This window comes from Protopterus annectens, chromosome 1.part2, assembly GCF_019279795.1.
Source record: "Protopterus annectens isolate FY-2018-M chromosome 1.part2, PAN1.0, whole genome shotgun sequence".
In the NCBI taxonomy this organism is placed as follows: domain Eukaryota; kingdom Metazoa; phylum Chordata; order Ceratodontiformes; family Protopteridae; genus Protopterus; species Protopterus annectens.
The window spans coordinates 116,069,414-116,088,262 of record NC_056727.1 but is presented as its reverse complement, the minus strand read 5'-3'; the positions used below and the strand labels follow the sequence as shown (position 1 = coordinate 116,088,262).

The window sequence follows — 18,849 nt, the reverse complement described above, 5'->3', positions numbered from 1 at the left end:
TACTCCAATACTATCTTCCCAATTGTCCCCTTCAGTCAAATAATAAACTGCTTACCATCTACAAACCACAAAAGACTGCTGGGGCAGTCTCTACTTCCATAGTATAGCCAGAATTTGGAGTAAAATCCCTACATCAATCAGGTCTACCATACACCATCTTTTCAAACCATTACTATAAGACTTCCTCTCTGCCTACTGGTTTTGTCCCTGCTCCTCATCTGGGGTTTAGCTTTCTAACACCCTTCATCACCTTTCTTAAAGGCCTCATTAAGGCACTAAAGCACTTAACCTGCTTATCTCTTCATAAAGTCCAGGGAGGTATGTCAAGGCATTTATTCCTATATGCATTAGCACTGTATCACATATGTATTTGTGATGCAAGGACATGACTGCATGGGTGGCGTGGCATGGCGAATCCTGGCTCTTGACAGGCAACTGACCGTGATCCTCTCCTTGCACAGCCTGCCGAGTAGTACATCAGTATGTCTCATTATGGAGCACCTATGAGCAAGATAATGGATGGTATTGAGTTTTGGATTAAGAGCTGGGACACTGAGTCTTTGATGCATGTTTCGTGATAGGTGATGCTTGAAATGTTTGCAAGGTTGATGAGGGTACTTGTTTTTTGGGGCTACATTCAGGAGGCCTTTGTGTTATAGGTAGATTACTTTTAAGATTCTCAGCATAAGTAGGTCTATGCGTTTGGTCTGTACAGAGTGAGAAAGGTAGTGTGGTGTCTGCTGCTAACGTCTTTGTCAACTGAAGTGGTAGAGCTTACACAACTACACTACTCACACACTGTCTCCGTACATTTAAGTAGGTGATTATCACCAAAAATGACATTGCTGTAATGTCAAAGAATGCCCATTTTAACCAAACTGGTTACAGAGACAAGCTGGAAAGTGCAGGTCCATGGTTCAGATAATTGCCATGGGCTGCAGTGGTAGTCTTGAAAGAATTTAAAGCGGGTTTACTAAAGTGCTGAGTAAAAACAACAATCATAGTTTGCAGACTGGCTAACAGCAAACAGCACATTCAAGGGTGTAGAAGGAATCAGTGGCATAGAAATTGCTTAATTGTTCATCTACTCTCACTAGAGCTTAAAATAAAGCAATTCTGACATGTATCTCAATAAATGTTCATGTATACTAGAAGAGGGGAATTAAATGAGTGGCAATGAAGTGAATTTATAGGAAGGAACTCCATACTACATAAATAGTAAATATTGTATAGTAAGTCTGAATAATCCAAAACAGCATGAGGCCACCAGTAAAACAAGGTTTTGAATGACAATAATGAGATTAAGTAGTTTAACACACTGTAATAAAGCAATACAAAACGGGTGGACAAAATTAAAATTAGGGGCAATTTTAAATACTACTAAAACTCACTTAAAATATAATGCAATAGTTTTAGTATCAAAATGCATTTTTTGAACAATATGAAGTATGAAAGGTAATGTCTGGTATTATTAACTGTAACATTTGATGAGAGACAGGGCAAAAATGTGAAGCAAAATCAGGAACATATGAGAAGCACAGTTTGTATTTTGTTGCTCTGTAAAGAACAGAAGAAATGAATGCTACATTTGTTGTTAACTGGCTGTTTTGCAAATGTTGCAGATTGCCATCCGCAGAAGGCCATTCTGGCATGTATCTGACCCTGTCTCTCTACTACTCCAAGACGGTCTTTTCACATTTTTAAGAGAAAACACTTGAAAAGACAACCTTATATTGGGCATTGAATACCCTGCCAGAGTCTTGAATATGAACATAGCCAGAGTCTTGAATATGAACATATCTGTCATAAAGTTTAAAATATACATGTTAGCTATGATAGGTGGGGCAGACAATGAACAAAAATTACTATGCAGAATTATGGACCTTATCTTTACAACAATTTTTAAATATTTGCGCAAATTTCGTATAGTGTGTTAACAATCCTTAGCTCTAGATACAAAGTCACTTATACAAATCTATCTTTGTGTCATGCAGTTCGCGGCAAATGAGTCTAAATTTGGAGAGTGGAGCATTCATAATTCTAGTAAAAAAAACATACTTATTTAGGATAAATTTATAGAGTTCTTACTTCTGATGCAATGATATCCCAATAAAGATACATTCTATGCAACTACTGCATACCACAACCTGAGGAAAAGTTCTACATCTATCCATAGTGGAAAACTAGTATAATGGAGTTACAGTGAAACCCTACACCTGGTAGGCAAGTATAAAAGGCTATATATCAGCCTTCCTTTGAGGTTTCATTACAAAATGTTCAGGCAGTGACACCAGGTATCTCAGATACAATATCCAACTAGGACTACTGTTTTTGACTTTTCAGTGCAACACAATGCTGGATTTGAAGTCAAGAAATTGTCCTCTTTACTAGAAATTTGGTGATGTTGCTTTACCTGCTGTAGTATATAGAACTTTTAATTCTGATGCAATGACATCCCACATCCCAATAAAAATATACTATGCACAGATGCTGCATTCCAGAACAGGAGCAGAAGTCATATACCTACACAAAATAATTGCAATGACAAGTGTCAGCAACATGCCAGACTGTGATAGTAAAATGGTTGTACATGCCTACTTTAAAGCTTCAAAGCATTATCCTTGAACAGTCTGGTAAACAATCCACGTTAGACCACCTTACGGATTCTGGTGCAGCTTAGTCTTCATTTGTTTCTGCAGTTGTTTTTCTTCTCATTACACAGAGTTTAGACGATTTCATATTTGTAGTAGCACAAATGTTGCCTTGCCTGATGAAATACATGACTGTTACGAAGTAATGTCTGTTTAGCAAAAATATATTCTGAACCTGTAGTATATTCTGCATCCTGTGTGGTAAAAGCCCCAGTAGAAATGCAAAATGGTGGACTGACAATGAAAGGTCACTGACCCATTACATCTAGCATCCATATACAAGTAATTCATTTGTCAGCTGCTTTTTTAAAGTTCATAATAAAACTTTCATGGAATTATAGTAAAATACTCAGAGAATGCACATAAGAATGTAGTTCTACAGTCAAGGGATAAGTACTAAGTGCTAACTTTGGACCTATCACTTCAATCATGGCATTTGGCTTATTGTACTTCAGAACCAAACAATCATTCTTTTCTGGAGAGATGTACATGATTTTTGCTTCTGGTGTAATGAAAACTTAGCATACAAATATTCTGAACATGTGTTGCATTGTGCATCATAAGGAGAAATCTTAAAGCTTCCAATAATGTAAACCTAGATAATGCACAATGCCAACATGTGACAGTAATTCAAACTCCTTAGACATTTCATGCTCAGATGTTCACAGAATTATCCTTAGGGAGTCAAGTGCACAATATACCTACAACTGCCATTCTAACCTTAGAGTTCAGTGTGAAATAGCATGCAGTAGTATGATATCTCACTTCATGCTTGCACTGCCTATCATTTTAGTGGGAAAGTGTAAAGTAATTATTTCATTAGTACAATGAATACACTAATAAATAATTACATTTAAGGCAGCTTGTAGGTAGGAATGCATTTTTTAAATCAGATTCTTACAGATTAAAAGAAAATATCTCTGCACCTGCTGTTCTGCCCACTGCCTGTTGAGCTTAAGCAATTTATAACCCTTCATTGCAGAGCAGTGCATAAGTAAAAGAAAATGTATTTAAAATATTGAAATGGGCATAATGAATTGGGCATAATGAATGCAGTTCTTCTGTCTGGCTTATGCTTTTACCTTAGGCACAATTCAGTGGACAATTTTTGGGCTTTTTATGGCTTAGTAGGGTTTTCTGATGTGAATGTATGTGTATCCTCCAACAGGGTCTCACCCAAACAAATGACCGGGGCCAGAAACATGGCCTCAAACTGAATGCCAAAAAATGCATCATCCCCTTTGGGGAGAGTGACGTCTCCACAAATTATCATATTAATAACAAGGTCTTAGGCACACAATCAGTAGTGAGGGAATTGGGCACCCAGGTTGATAGGAAACTGACTTTTGACCACCATATTGCCTCTGTTGTACGGAAAGCTTTCTACATGGCACACATCATTTGTAAGGGTATCTCATCCAGGGACAAGGAGGTCATAACATCCCTGTATTCTTCCCTTATAAGACCCATTACTGAGTACAATGTCTCTTTCGGCATGCACCTCACAAAGCACATGCAGCAGCTGGAGAAACCACAGAGGTTCCTCACCAGCAGAATCCAGGGCCTCAAACATCTACCCTACACAGCTAGGCTAAAGGCCCTGTCCTTCTACTCAGTCTTATACAGACTTATCAGGGGTGACCTCTGTCTTGCATACAAAACAATCTCAGACCCTGCCTTGATGGGACTGCTGCATATCTGCAAGTCAAGCTCCACTTGAGTAACCCACATGTGTGACCTCAACTTAGTCTGTGACATCAATGGGGATTTGCTGGCAGAACAGATTTGTATCCCAGAGACTCCCCCCTTCTGTAGAATAGACTCCCTCTCCACATCAAGAAGAGTACCTCATTAACCCTTTTTAAGTGCAACCTGGATAACTGGAGGGAGAACAGAAAATACACCACTGGGATTCCACCTGCATCCCTGCTGGACAGGGGCACTGGGTGCTGACTTGTCGGAACATGGGCTAAATTCTTGGCTAGGCTTGTAAGGGCCTCGGGGCCAATAGTCTAGTAACTTCCTATAATCCTATAATATTAGTGTATTGAATTAGTGAAAGTCAGGGGAAGGTTTAGCACAGACGGATTAAAGAGCAAGATGTTAGATTAAGCACAAAGATGAACATGTGTGCTTAAAAAGGGTCTATATCAGCATATCGAATGCTGACAATGCCGAATGCAATTTAATCAAACTGAAATGTTCGAAGTCTCAGAAGAGCGAACTGACGGAACATCAATTTTTTTCCCAGGGAAAGAAATCGGTGTTCCACGCAAAAAAAAAAAAAAATTCAATACTTTAAACACTGACAGAAGTGCGGGGATTCGCCCCCCCCCACCCCCCTACTTAAATATACCAACTCCGAGACCGCACCACAGTGGAGGAAATAGCAAACTCCAATGACGGCCCACCGATTTCTTTCCCTGGGAAAGAAATCAATGTTCCGTCAGTTCGCTCTTCTGAGATTTCGAACATTTCAGTTGGATTACATTAAATTCGGCATTTTCAACATTTGAAATGCTGATAGGAACCCACTTAAAAACATATATGTAGGGTGAAATATAAAAACTGCAAACATAACAAAGGTGTAGTATAAATTCCAAGTTAAAAGGGGGGAGCTATACTTATTGGTGCATGTCTGGGGTCGGTGCTCCAGTTATAACCCCTACACTTAACACAGGTAATTTCTTTAGGTTTGGAGTGTTATCACTGCTAGAACTTTGCAGCATTACAGCAAATGGATTCAAAAGTTAAAGTCCAGCTTAACTATCTTCTTACACAGCATCAGCAAAAACACAGGACACTGCATGGTAAGTCTTTAAAGAGGAAAGCCCTTTGGGTTGTATTCTCTTCTACAGCTCAAATTGTGGAGGGAGATTGTGCAACTAAGCTGGTATGCCTTGTATGTTTGTCTTACCTGTTAACCTAATGGTGGTACATTACTCTCTGGGACATTTCTTTTTAACCCAAATGCTAGTGCACTACCTTTGGATCAAGTAGAAACAGTGGCATCTGTAACACTGACATCAGCTGAAGAGCAGTCAATTTCCCCACTTTTGTAAATCTGCTGGTAAAGCGAAAGAGAACCACAGTGGTCTACAGAAATGTAAATATTAGTGTCCGGTCCTCCAGATAAGTGATACTTAGTCTTATGCTACCTCACTGGGATCAGTAATAGTGATCAGGCATACTGAAGAAGTTAAATGCAACAACTGTGAATGAAATGGTGCTGTAGTATGAATGTGCTCCTCCATCATCAGAAACCAATGCAATGACAGTGTAGGACACAACTCGGCAATGATCACAACACTGCAATAATTATGAATTTAGTACATAGTCTCACCTTATTTAGTGCAAGGAATAAGTTGATGACCGGCATCAGGTATACTGATGCCAGGTACTACCGTAGTACAGCCCTGTGCCTTATTTACCAAAGATTATGCCAGGAGGGAAGGTATCAAAAACTAAGGTCACTTAACCTTGTGCTGGTCTTTCTACCAGAAATGCATGTAAAAAAGTTGCTGACAAACTAATCCTAGCAACTGTTTACCTCCAAGACATTAATGACAATCTGAACAAGAATAAATGCAAACAAAATCAAATGAATAATTAGCAACACTCCTGACATCAGCATATGATAACTTTATAACAGATGCAACAAGTGTGTACATATTCATCTCATGCCATGCAAAAAACAAATGGTGGTCATAATGCATTAGGACGATGTACTTAATTTCAAACCACAGGCCTTGCAGAAAAAAAAAAAAAAAAGATTAGGAGGTGCCATCATACATCAATCACTCCAGCAAAACAGAGTAACATGACTCAGGTAGTGACGGGGAAAAAAAAGAAAATCATGGACTGTCAAATTCCAAGTGTCCTTGGTATAGTCATTGTTGTGAATGCTGGTCTTGCCCACAGAACCAGAATCCAGGTATGAGACTGTGCAGCCAACAGAGAAGACACCTGGAATAATCAATATGCCACTTGCTCAATGAAGAACTTCACAGCAGTAGAACAGTATGAGATATAAAACCGGTGATGCAGGTCACTGTAGCCACAAGACCACCAGAATTCAGCTTGTAGCTGGATATCTACACAAAGCGTGAGGGTAGACTAAGAAATGTTGGCAAACAGTCACTGCTGACAGAGACTGGGGGTTAGTATTATGGTTAAGGTGCTTACCTTGTAGACGTAAAGTAGAGGGTTTGATTCTCATCACCACTTGGTTATTTTTGGTGGGAGGGTTGGTACAATGACCAAGATGTTTACCTCACAGACACAAAGAACAAGGCTTGATTCTCACCTTTGGAAGGGAAACAGGCTAGGCTGAACATGTCCCACAAAGGCAGCTAGTCTAACACTTGCCTATGAACTTACCAAAGAGTACCAGTTGAGGTCCACAGAACAGAAGGGAAAATTTAAGTTTACGAGTTGTTGCAGAATGCCAAAAAGGTTAAATTATTGGGTACCCTAGGAACAAACACCAACATTCCTCTGCAACTTTTTGCAGTTAAGAACTGGAGTAGGGTAGGGGGGATGAGGCTGACAGTGGGAAGTTACATACATCAGAAGACCTGTAGGCAGGAGTCCTAGTCTTAACAAGCACACAGACCTCTTCATTTGCAGATGTACTGTAATGGCAAGTGTACTCACATGTCCGAATTTTCTATGTAATGTACAATGTCAGAAATAAACAGCAACTCATGTGGCACTTATGACTACTACACATTGCTAGAAGCCACTAGTTAAGAATCGCTAGTTGCCAAGGCTAGAAGCCACTAGTTAATGAATAGCTACTAGACAATGCTAGAAGCCACTAGTTAAGACAAAGTAAAACAGCTACTACTGAATTTCTGGAGATAGTGAAAAAGTCTTATGACTTGCATAGTACCTTATTCATACAAACTAACACCTTCAAAGATGTAGCTTTGCTCAACTATGTTAAAGTTACTACCTAGTAAACACTTTTTTTACTGCAAACAAAAAGGGCAGCAATTAAAATTCCTTACAATAATGTTAAATATTCATGTGTACATATAGATATATATATATATATATATATATATATATATATTTATGTGTGGGAGTACATCCAAATCCAGTTATAAACACACAAATACGTGGTTCTCACTGATAGAAAACCAAATATGACATAATGTGGAAATAAGGTATTAATTACTCACAAGTCTTTCCCCTGAAAGCACTTCCAATAGTTTGATGAGCATGCGTCCATCGCGAAGATCTGTGTACAAGTCTGTGATTCTGCAGGACACACGGGCCAAGTGTGAGTTAACCCATTTTGTAAAGGTTTTCTTCTGTACTGCCTCACGTTCATCTGTTTAAATACATAAATAGATAGATAAATAAATAAAATAATAGCATGTTAGCCTATCATTTAAATATACTTTATTTAACCACAAAAATGTGTGCAATGACAACTTGTTAACAGGTGTGCAAAGAGAAGCAGAAAATCAAACAATATATGGAACGTGTGAAATATCAACAACATGTCCTCTTCAACCTACATGACAATAATAGCATGCAGCCTGTCACACAGAAGTCAATGAATGGGTCCAGTGCTTGACAGCCAAGTATACTGTAATGCAAGGACAATACCAATGAAAAATGACAATTTATATAATATTTTAAGCAGCAATACCAAGTATTCTAAATTTACTACAGTGAAGAATGGGTTGGGAGATTAAGGTGCAGAAAATTAATTAAAACTGTGTTTTGCTTATGTGGCATCATGATTTTTCCATGGTATTAATAATTTGTTGTTCTGCTGCCAGGTTCTTTAACAGAGAAATTAAAGTCCCAAAAATAACCAGAGTTCTAACACTTCAGGCACTGGAAATGCCCGAGGGAGTGGAGAAAGGAAGTGAGAAGAGTAGACTCGTCATTCCTTGGGGGAAAGGGTTCCAGTCAGTCTACCTCCACCATGCAAGTGAAGGTTTAAAAGGCACTGGAATGACCAGGAACAGGGATGTGGACTTGGCAATCCCAAAATGGTGATGGTAACTCTCAACTCAGCCATGAAATCATGCACTTACAACACAATGAACAGGATTCCCTAATGTGACACTGGTGTTCACGTCACCCACCAGAGTCAATGTTTGGGCCTCATTATAAATACTTTTATTGTCAGGATGCCACTGAGGGTACAAAACATCCTTGCATACACGAAGAAAGACACCTCTTTCTGAAGGGTACTTGTAGCCCAGGTGGCAACATAGCTCCAACAGTCTGTACTTAGAAGACAACCTCATATTAATTTAAACAACCACTTGCATGCTTAATCATCGTTCATAGGTGTATACTAGGCTAACAACCATTGGGGCTTTTTATAAGCTTAGCCATGTAACTCAAATGTATCCCTTGATTTATTGGGCATGACTTAACAGCTTACTCTGTCCATCAGAGACAAAGGTGTCAGACCACCTATCCACTGGTCCAGGTTGTTCCTGAATAGCATTAGGGAAAGGCTTTGCTTCACTTGGATGGGAAGCCTTGTCCAGAAAATGGGGATTCACTGAGATATATACCTGACCCTCCAACATTTCCTTTTTTAAGTTGCAAGCAAAGTTCAGATCTTTAGATTTAGTAGTTAATTTTGCAGATATGCAAAAGGTCCATCAGAGTGGAAGTTCAGGTGCCTTGTATGTCAGGCATAAATTCCCTCTCAGAAATCTATAGGAAATAAACTACAGGGATAAGGCTTTGAGGCAATCTGCATAGGACATAATGTTTACACCTTGTTTCTTTTTGTGAAGAACATCTGTGTACATTTCAGTTGTTGCAGGTCAGGTACATACCAAAGAGTGTATTATACTTAACGATGGGTCTGATGAGGACAGAGTGCAGTGGTACAGTGACTTCCTTGGACCTTGATGCCATGCCCTCTCCTATAAGCTGAGTGACAAAGAATGATTTTCTTACTACCTTAGACACATGTTGATCGAAAGCCAGGTTACTATTTACAGGAGCCCCCAAATCCCTGAGATTGTGTCTACTTTCAGGGGTGTTTTATTAATGAGATAGTTTCCCTGGGTGGCAGACTTCCCGAAAGATACTATTTCTTGGCATTACGTTTTAAGCTGTGGCTTTGGTACCAGTCATTTGTCTGTGTTAAATCTTCCTGTAAAATGTTAGTATCTTGGGGGGGTTCTATGACTGCTCCTAGCTTACAATCATCTGGAAACCTGGTAAGCCAGAAGCTTCTGACACTGGCCTTGACTTCTGAAAAATAAGATGCCAAAGAGCAGCAGACCCAGCACAGAGTCCTGGGGGACTCCACTGATGACCAGACTCTTTGTGGAGATGGTCTCTCCAATCCTAACTTCTGGGTCCTGTCTGTGATCCAGCTGGCTATCTAGCAGCTTACATAGGGATTTATACCTAATTTTGTGAGCTTGTTTACAAATACAGAGTTGGGTACTGTATAAAATGCCTTTGCTAGGTCACGGCAGGCAGTATGCACTATTCTACCCTTGTCCATCGCTTTGTGCCAGACTTTCTCAAAAAAATCCAACAGGTTCAGTAGACATGAACGGCCTTTGACAAACTGGGTTAGGTCCAGTGTCTCAAGGTTTCCCATGATACTCATTTCCATGACAATTCTTTCCATGTCTTTGCAATATCAAGCTATTCGGACTAGTAGGTCTGTAGTTCCCGGGATCCGATGGTCTGCCCTTGTGCAGAGGGATGTCCACTGCAGTCCTCCAATTGTATAGCATGAAGCCTGTGTAGAGGCTATGGTTCAATAGTGACTACATTAGCCCTGACATGTTATATCTCAGGTTATTTAGGAGGGATCCTGTGATATCAACAGGACCCATCAAAGCTGTTTTTTTGGCCTCAGAGACTGCATCTAAGACTTGCTCTCTACTGATAGTTAGAGGGATTATGTTAGGTGGTATTTCCTGGGGGTGGGTGGGGGTGACAGGGTAAAGCTGGAGATGAATTTGGTGCATCTCCTGGTTCTGTAAATGTGACTCCATTTACCAACAGTTCAGCACACTATTGTGTGCAGCTTTTGAGGTTTTGGACATATCTAAAGACAACCTTATGGTTTGTCCTTGGCCTGGGACTGTATCTTTACCTTAAAATTTGCTTTGTTGGACTTACTCCACTTAGTTGTTTATTCCGTTTGATTAGAGAGTTTTTATCTTTTTTTGGTATTATACTTACTCATTTTAGCTAAAACTTTTTTCTTTTGGTGTACAACCTGTATAACTTTGGATTCCACCATGGTGGTTTGCTTTTTGAGTACGTTTTGGGCTTTCTTCTGGAAGGCACAGCTGGCTCTGTGCAATCACTGACATGGTTGTAGTGAGCTTCTGTGAACAATTCCACAAAGGCTCACTATGCTAACTTCATATTAAGAAATGGGGACTAGCAGCCATCATATAGGAACAGCAACACATTTTCTAGGTGGTGCAGTGTACATCTTATAGCTTTGAAAATCATGATTTGGTACCATACGTGTTCTGGGCCTACTTCCTTGAAGAACTGATTTGGAGTGTCTGCATGACAGCATTTTACCTTACTGGAAATTCAGTTTAAAATGTGATGCATAATTTTCCTATCGAGATAAGAGGACTACCTATGCACCTTAGCAGAGGGAGACCTTTAACAGAGAGAAAATTCGTACGGGGAGTCTACTGCGACTCTACAGAGAGATTATCCTCCAGCAAAAACATCAGTACCTTTGCTCAGGCAGACATTTGTCCAACAGACACAACCTTTTTCATGAGATGAGATGTTTACATCTTTCAGTAACACTTTTTCATGGCATAGAAGGCTCATCTAAAGAGCCATGGTCTTCCTGATCTAGTTTTGATCAAGCTGTATGCAATGTACATTGCTGCCATTTTGTTATGCCCCTGCCTTTGGTCCTTGTCATAGCTGAAAGGATCTGCTCAGATAAGCCCATTCCTTTGCTTAAGAATATATCAATAAACATATGCAAGAAGTAATATTTAGGAATACTATACTAAAAGCAAATCAATTCTGTTTGCAATAAAAAGCAGAACACTTAGCCGTGAAACAAAGCAAAGCTTTTCAAGGCTTAGTAAGTTAAAAAAAATAAAATATGTCAAACTACATCTTTTTCCATTTAACCTTTTAAAACACATGTAAGTTTACTCTGAAATGTTCTATTTGTTCCAGCTCTAAATAGGAACAGTTTTGTCCCAAATGTTCACCTTCCACACTAAGAAACTTCCAAAAGAGGAGGATGGCAAGTGTCTTACTTTTCTACGAGCCACTCACGTTGGCAAGGGCTATGACTGATGTATACGCCTGTCCTACACATATGGTATTTTGTCATCGTCTTCAATGCCTACTACGGCCACGCTCTTATTTTGTCTTTTTTGCTTTCATGAAGCACAAAGATGTGCAATAAAGCAACAGTTGGGTGCAGTGTTTACCATCTTTCTATCCCACAGTACACTGGTTGACTGTTGCAGCATCAATCACTTCTACATGTCCTAGGTGGGGGCAGCTAACTTTAGGGTGTGAAACGTTTCTAAAACAGAAAACAACCACTCCAGCCCACTACTGATATGAAAAGTTATTTACTGAAGTCAAATTATTAAGTTTTAATTCACAGTACATGTAGAAGCTGTTTCAAAATCTAAAAACACTACTTTTACTCCATTTCACTGAGCTGCTGCTGTGTTCACTTTGTGCTCTTTCTTGTGCTTTATATCTTTTAATAATTATTGCATTACTTGGGTGAATCTTCTGCATCCCACAGTTTTTTAGTTTTTGCAATTTCAGTTATTAAGCTACACATTTTAAAATAAATTATATGAAATAAATTTACTTTATCTGCTCAGTGACATCTGGTTATATATTGTATGACAACACAGGTGTGTCATAGGCTGGAGCTGAAAACAAATACTTATTATGAATCTCTTCCAGTGCCTCTATAAACCACAGTTGCCAGTTTTCATTACGGACTTCTGCTTTTTCAAACCTTTGGATGAAATATATCTTGCCTTGAAGACAAACCTATGTATCCTCCTCCTTTTTTCCTATACTGTTCTTTAAAAGTTTAGTGCATGTTCTCCTAAAATGGTTAGATAAAGGTCAGTGTGAACCCCTGTGGGCATCTCCTGAGCAGTCGTGTCTCCACAGCTTCATCAGGAAATAAAAATAAATACTGGACCAGTATGTGCACCTATAAGGAAACTGATAAAGCTCTTGTGCCTCTCACTTGCAGTAACCATCCCCAAACAACTCTGTTTTGTCAGGTCAGCTCAGGTTTTTCCTTCTTGAATTATGCATAGAATTGCTTATTCAATGACATGTTATACAATGCCACAGCCGCTCTCACCAACAGCTAATTCTGTATACTGCAAGTAAATGCCATAGATTTGTTACCTACAGTTACTTCTGTGCTATTGTGACATGCTGTACACCTTTGTGACAAGACATAAAGGAAGACATTAAGAGAAGAAAACCAGTAAGGGCTGATGTACTCATAATCCCAAACATGTGAGCTTGTGACAGTCTTTTGAAGCTCAAGCGTACATCGTAACACTTTTACTAGAGAATGCAAGGAGATAAGATCACTCGAAGGATGGGCAACAGAAGGGAAATGGTTAATTAACTGAGCTGCTAAATGGCAAAGGGAGAATTAAAGGTCCAACTTTTTGTGGCAGACTTAAATAGGGCCTGAAACTCAACTTAGAAAGCAACTGGTATTCATCTAGGAAGGTAAGAGAATACAGCCAAGAAACAACCACAAAGGCATTTAGAATCACACACACACATGCGCACGGAAGCAGACACATACAATATGAGAAGTGAAACACTGGAAGATACTGGACATATTTTCAGTAAGTATATTTGAATTGTAATGTTATGAATGGCAAAGTTACAAATGAGTTTCCAAGTCCAGAACTGCATGGCACACGAAGAAGCTTTGAGCGTGTCCCAGACAACTGGAAATCAATTAACAGCCTCTGTAATGGAGCAAATAGTCTTAAATTGGTGTGTGAGTGGGGGACAATAGCGGATACTGGTTTACCCAATCTGGGAGGAGAAAGCAGTCTGACCTGCTGCAATCATCAGATAGGTTTAACAGCTGCAGCCAGGATTAAATGCATGCATAGAAATGATAGAAAAGAGTACACGGCAGTGGGTCACTGCCAAGGAAGTTCACACTCCACCCTCCAGTAAGTTATCCAAGAGCATTAGCTGAAAGGAGGAGCTACTACAGTATACAAATTTAGCCAAACACAGGGACATAGCAGTTAATAAATGACCTGTACTTAAGTGCAAAGATCAGATTTCATGGAGAGTGATTCTACAACACTTTAAAGTCCCTGCACAGCCGGTACACAGTGACAGAGGATACAGTAGTTATGTATTTATCATAAAGCTGGATCCTCTTGATCACAGTCCATGCAACACGACTGTTGGGTACCAAGCCACTTAAATCCAATCTGGCCATCTGCTACTTCTCCTAGCCTTGTGCTCCATCAGATTTTTTATCTCATAACCTGCCTATGTCCAAAACACTTTAGACTGAGTTTGCTGACTAGACATTATTACATGAGTGGAGATATACGAAACAAAGGACCAGAAAGACAAGTCTCCTGAACATGGTAGCTGAAAGGACTACACCAGAAGAACTCAAAGAAGCAAGGGAGTGGTGTGAGGTCCACTACAGGCTCACTCACCAACAGCTGAAGCACTCTCTTGGCCCTTTATAGCTGGAAGAGCTCTTCATTTTGTTGTTTCTTCTTTTTAGGTACAGTGGGAGAAGAGCCAGCAAGACAGGATCAAGTATCCATGCTGCAGCCGAAGAAGTCTGAATGCTAGTACGCAGCACTGGAACATGTCGATCAGAAGATAAGCTGTTGAACAAGTGTTTGCATGCAGCGTGCACACACACAATTCTCTACACAGTCCCCTTTTTGTAAAAAAAAAAAAAAAAAAAATAGAAGTACAGCACCACTACACAATGTGCCCTGACAGAAAAAAATAAAGACATTATGAAGTGCACACAAACCCTAAAACAGTACAAATATCTTCTGCTCATTTAAAACACTTCCCAGTTCATAAATTCAGTAAAACATTAAGTTTATCTAACCACTATACCTTTCACACAAAAGTAGCCCCAAAGCAAAAAAAAAAAAAAAAAAAAAGCCTCAAATTCAAAATAGTGGTCCTGACAGGAAACTTCCAATATTGTGAAAATGTGAAAAGACTTGGTTTCTTGGAGGGGAAATGCCACTTTTCATCACTAAATAACATGTATCATGTTTTTTGTCTTGAAACAGCAACAAATTATGTCTGGAAGGGTTCTTCTGTGTGAACTGATCTGCCAGAAATGAAATTGCAGGCTGGATGTTGCTCTGAAGCAGACCAATCAGTAATCAAAGTGAAGGCATGGGAGGGAGTCAAGGCTTTGTGAAGGTGGATGTTTGTTCCATGTTACATGGGATACAACCCATATAGCCAAAAAGCTACTGTAGCAGTGAGAATGATGAACATACCTATTTTAAAAACTACATTCAAAACAGCTACAACACTCTTATTTCCAAGTCCTCTGTAGGCAAGCACCATCCTAAAAAGCAATCCTATAATAAAATTGCCAACTTTTCTGCCATTCTTCCCAATAGATCTTACCACTGTATGATCCCAAAACAAATAGAATTACAAAACCCTATTGTTTTCTCAGCTCAGGATGATGCATACAATCTTAAATATACTTGACAGACACAGAGCACTAAATAAGTCAACAGTCATACTCCAACAGAATGCCGAACATCCACAAATCACCACAAACTCACAAAGTCTAACAGTATCCACGTCTAAGAATTATTTTTGAAGATTATTTGTTCTCAGTAGTACTAGGGGACTCCTTACTCAGTACTATTACATCAGTTCCTATTACTAACTGTTTCTAAACATCACTAAAACAGCATCTAATTATTTCCTAGGATTGTAATCATCATTGACCTCCTCTCAACCAACTAATACCACAATATAACCTACTGAACTATTCTCAAAAATGCTGCATACTGATAATGTGCAATGCATAACTGTGTTCTACATATGTAGCAGTATAAATTATGTACATGTTTACTGTTCATCTCTGTTAGTGATTTATGTTTTTTTCCCTTCTATAAATCATTAATTCTTCCTTGGAACTTTTCTCCCCAAAGCTCCAATGGAAAGGGCTTTTGCAGTTCAGTTGAACTAACTGGATAAACAAGTCTAAATAAATAAAGTTGGAATGTTAAAGTAATAGACAGTAGGAAGAAGCCAAGCAGCCATTTGAACTGCAACTCAGAAACAGCCTTCCATATTAGGGACTGTTGATGGAATATGAGCAAATAGAAAGAAAGGGAAGCACTGAATAAAAGACCAGCTCTGGGAGGGTTTTGATGGAACAATAGTATTAATAAAGGGATAATCAGTAAGGCTTGTTAACGTATTATATGATGACTATAAAATCAATCAGGGGAGACTACAGAAGAGTGGGAGGGAAGATTAGAACAACAAATTACCAAAGTACAATAGGAGGACATCTGTAAGTCTTCTTGGTATGCTACAAAGTCCAGAAGATTCAGGACAGCTGTCTAGAAATACTTACACAAGTACTTCTACACGCCAAGTAGACTTCCAAGGATTTTTTGTCAAGCTGAGAGCACATATTGGAGATGTGAAGGGAATGAGACAGGTAACTGGGAACAGACTTTTTGGAAATGTGGGTAGTTAAGAGTTTAAGGCTCTGTGCAGAATTTTGTGACAACAATTGGGGAACATAAATTAACCAAGATGATGATGACATTTTCATATTGTTAATGCTATAAATAAAAATGTCTGCTTGATTCCAGTTTCAAATTTTAAAACATAACTTGATGCTCAAACACAATACCAGGGGGGATGGAGTGAAAATGAATGTACTTGAACATCCACTATTATGGCAACTTCCTAACACAACTGTATGTTCTTCACTGTGTTTACTGCTGCAGTCATCACTTCTGGGATGAAGCCCAGAGCACAGGGAACACTGGATGACTGGCCATGACTGGACTTGACAGCTTGATGTTACAATCCCTAATTATTGATCACAAATGATTAGTCACAATACAGTACAGAGTAAGGATGCAATCAGTGCTTTCTGACTGTGGCTGGGGCCTCCCATATTTCCCTCTTCCTCAAATGTTTTTCATTATTATTTGATGTGTAAGATAAAGAGTACTGGTATGCTGTTGATGCCTTTAAAAATGTTTTCTTTTACAATAGAAAATCGAAGTAAGGTCCACACCTTCTCTAAATGTTACAGTTTGGGTTCTGCTTCCAGAGCCAGGGCAGGGTTTACCACAGCCATTTTCCAATGTCTTCTGTCTTAACAGCCCAATCACAGCCAACCATCCAATGGCTCCTGTGCTCTGGACATCATCCCATAAGTAATGACTTCAACAGTGAATATAGCAAAGAACAATGCATAGTCGTGTTAGAAAGCTGCCATAATTGTAGATGTTTGAGTACATTCATTTTCACTCTATCCCCTCTGTTATCCTGCTTGGGCATCTTGGAGTTGGGGTGGGTATCCTTTTCACCTTATTACCCCACCTTTTCTTCCTTCCTCTGATCCTGTTTAGATCCAGAGAGACAGTCTGTGGCCTCATAGGTGAACATCTGTACTTGGGCATAAGACCCCTAAATCCTTTGTGCTCTGGGCCACAAATCAAGTTCCTTGTCTGGTCAGGGAAGAATGATCAAAAGAGGTCATTCGCCAATGTCCCTCTAATACCACAGAAGTCATGACATCTGAATAGGGGAATTGTTGAGACGGCTTAATGTAAAACTCTAGAAGTCGGGGCAGCCATCAAAGTCCCACAAGCTGGAATTCCTGAAGTGACTACTGCAACTGTGAACACTACTAAGAATATTTAATGTTACAGTATGAATGTAATTTCTGTATCTGAGATGAGGAGGTCCATCCTCATCGACCAACATGACAAAGTTACCATGTTTATCCTTCTAGACAGCCATCATCATGGCAGCATACTCCTAACAAAAGTCAACCCAAAAGGAGACCTGGATCTAAAGATCGCATCCAGCCTGCAGTACCCTGCAGAAGTACACAGTGAAATCCATGCTGATGCTGCTGCACAAAAATCATCCAATGATGCATCCCTGAAAATGGCTTAAGAAGTAACCGCTACATTAGTAAAGTTAGCTTTATAAACATGAGACAAACTTCTTCTTCTTTTTTCGGCTGCTCCCGTTAGGGGTCGCCACAGCAGAGCAACTGTTTCCATTTCCTCCTGTCCTCTGCATCTTGCTCTGTCACACCAACCACCTGCATGTCCTCTCTCATCACATCCATAAACCTTACCTTAGGCCTTCCTCTTTTCCTGTTACCTGGCAGCTTCATCCTTAGCATCTTTTTCCCAATATACTCTGCATCCCTCCTCAGCACATGGCCAAACCAACATAATCTTGCCTCTCTGGCTTTGTCTCCAAACCTTCCAACCTGGACTGACCCTCTAATATACTTATTCCTAATCCTGTCCATCCTTGTCACACCCAGTGCAAATCTTAACATCTTCAACTCTGACACGTCAAGGTCCGACTCCTGCCTTTTTATCAATGCCACGGTCTCCAACCCGTATAACATAGTTGGTCTCACTACCCTCTTGTAGACCTTACTTTCACTCTTACTGGTACTCGTCTGTCACAAATTACTCCTGACACTCTTCTCCACCCACTCCATCCTGCCTGTACTCTCTTCTTCACCTCTCTTCCACACTCACCATTACTCTGAACTGTTGATCCCAAGTACTTAAACTCATTCACCTTCGCCAACTCTACTCCCTGCATCCTCACCATTCCTCTATCCTTCCTCTCATTCATACACGTATATTCTGTCTTAGTCCTGCTGACCTTCATTCCTCTTCTCTCTAGAGCATATCTCCACCTCTCCAGGGTTGTCTCCACCTGTTTCCTACTCTCACTACAGATCACAATGTCATCTGCAAACATCATAGTCCACGGGGACACCTGTCTGATCTCGTCTGTCAACCTGTCCATCACCATTGCAAATAAGAAAGGGCTCAAAGCTGATCCTTGATGTAATCCCACCTCCACCTTAAACGCATCCGCCACTCCCACCGCAGACCTCACCGCTGTCACACTACCCTCGTACATATCTTGTACCACT

At 39.8% G+C, this 18,849-nt stretch overlaps 1 protein-coding gene across 1 annotated transcript in view; it reads right to left on the bottom strand.

Annotated features, from left to right (window-relative positions):
- The window catches only part of SPTBN1 (spectrin beta, non-erythrocytic 1), a 2,377,138-nt gene that overhangs the window by 1,481,735 nt on the left and 876,554 nt on the right, over positions 1-18,849 (bottom strand). The window contains exon 3 of the mRNA XM_044055150.1: positions 7,838-7,989. Coding sequence (XP_043911085.1) covers positions 7,838-7,989 — 152 coding nt within the window. The remainder of the gene's footprint in view (positions 1-7,837; positions 7,990-18,849) is intronic.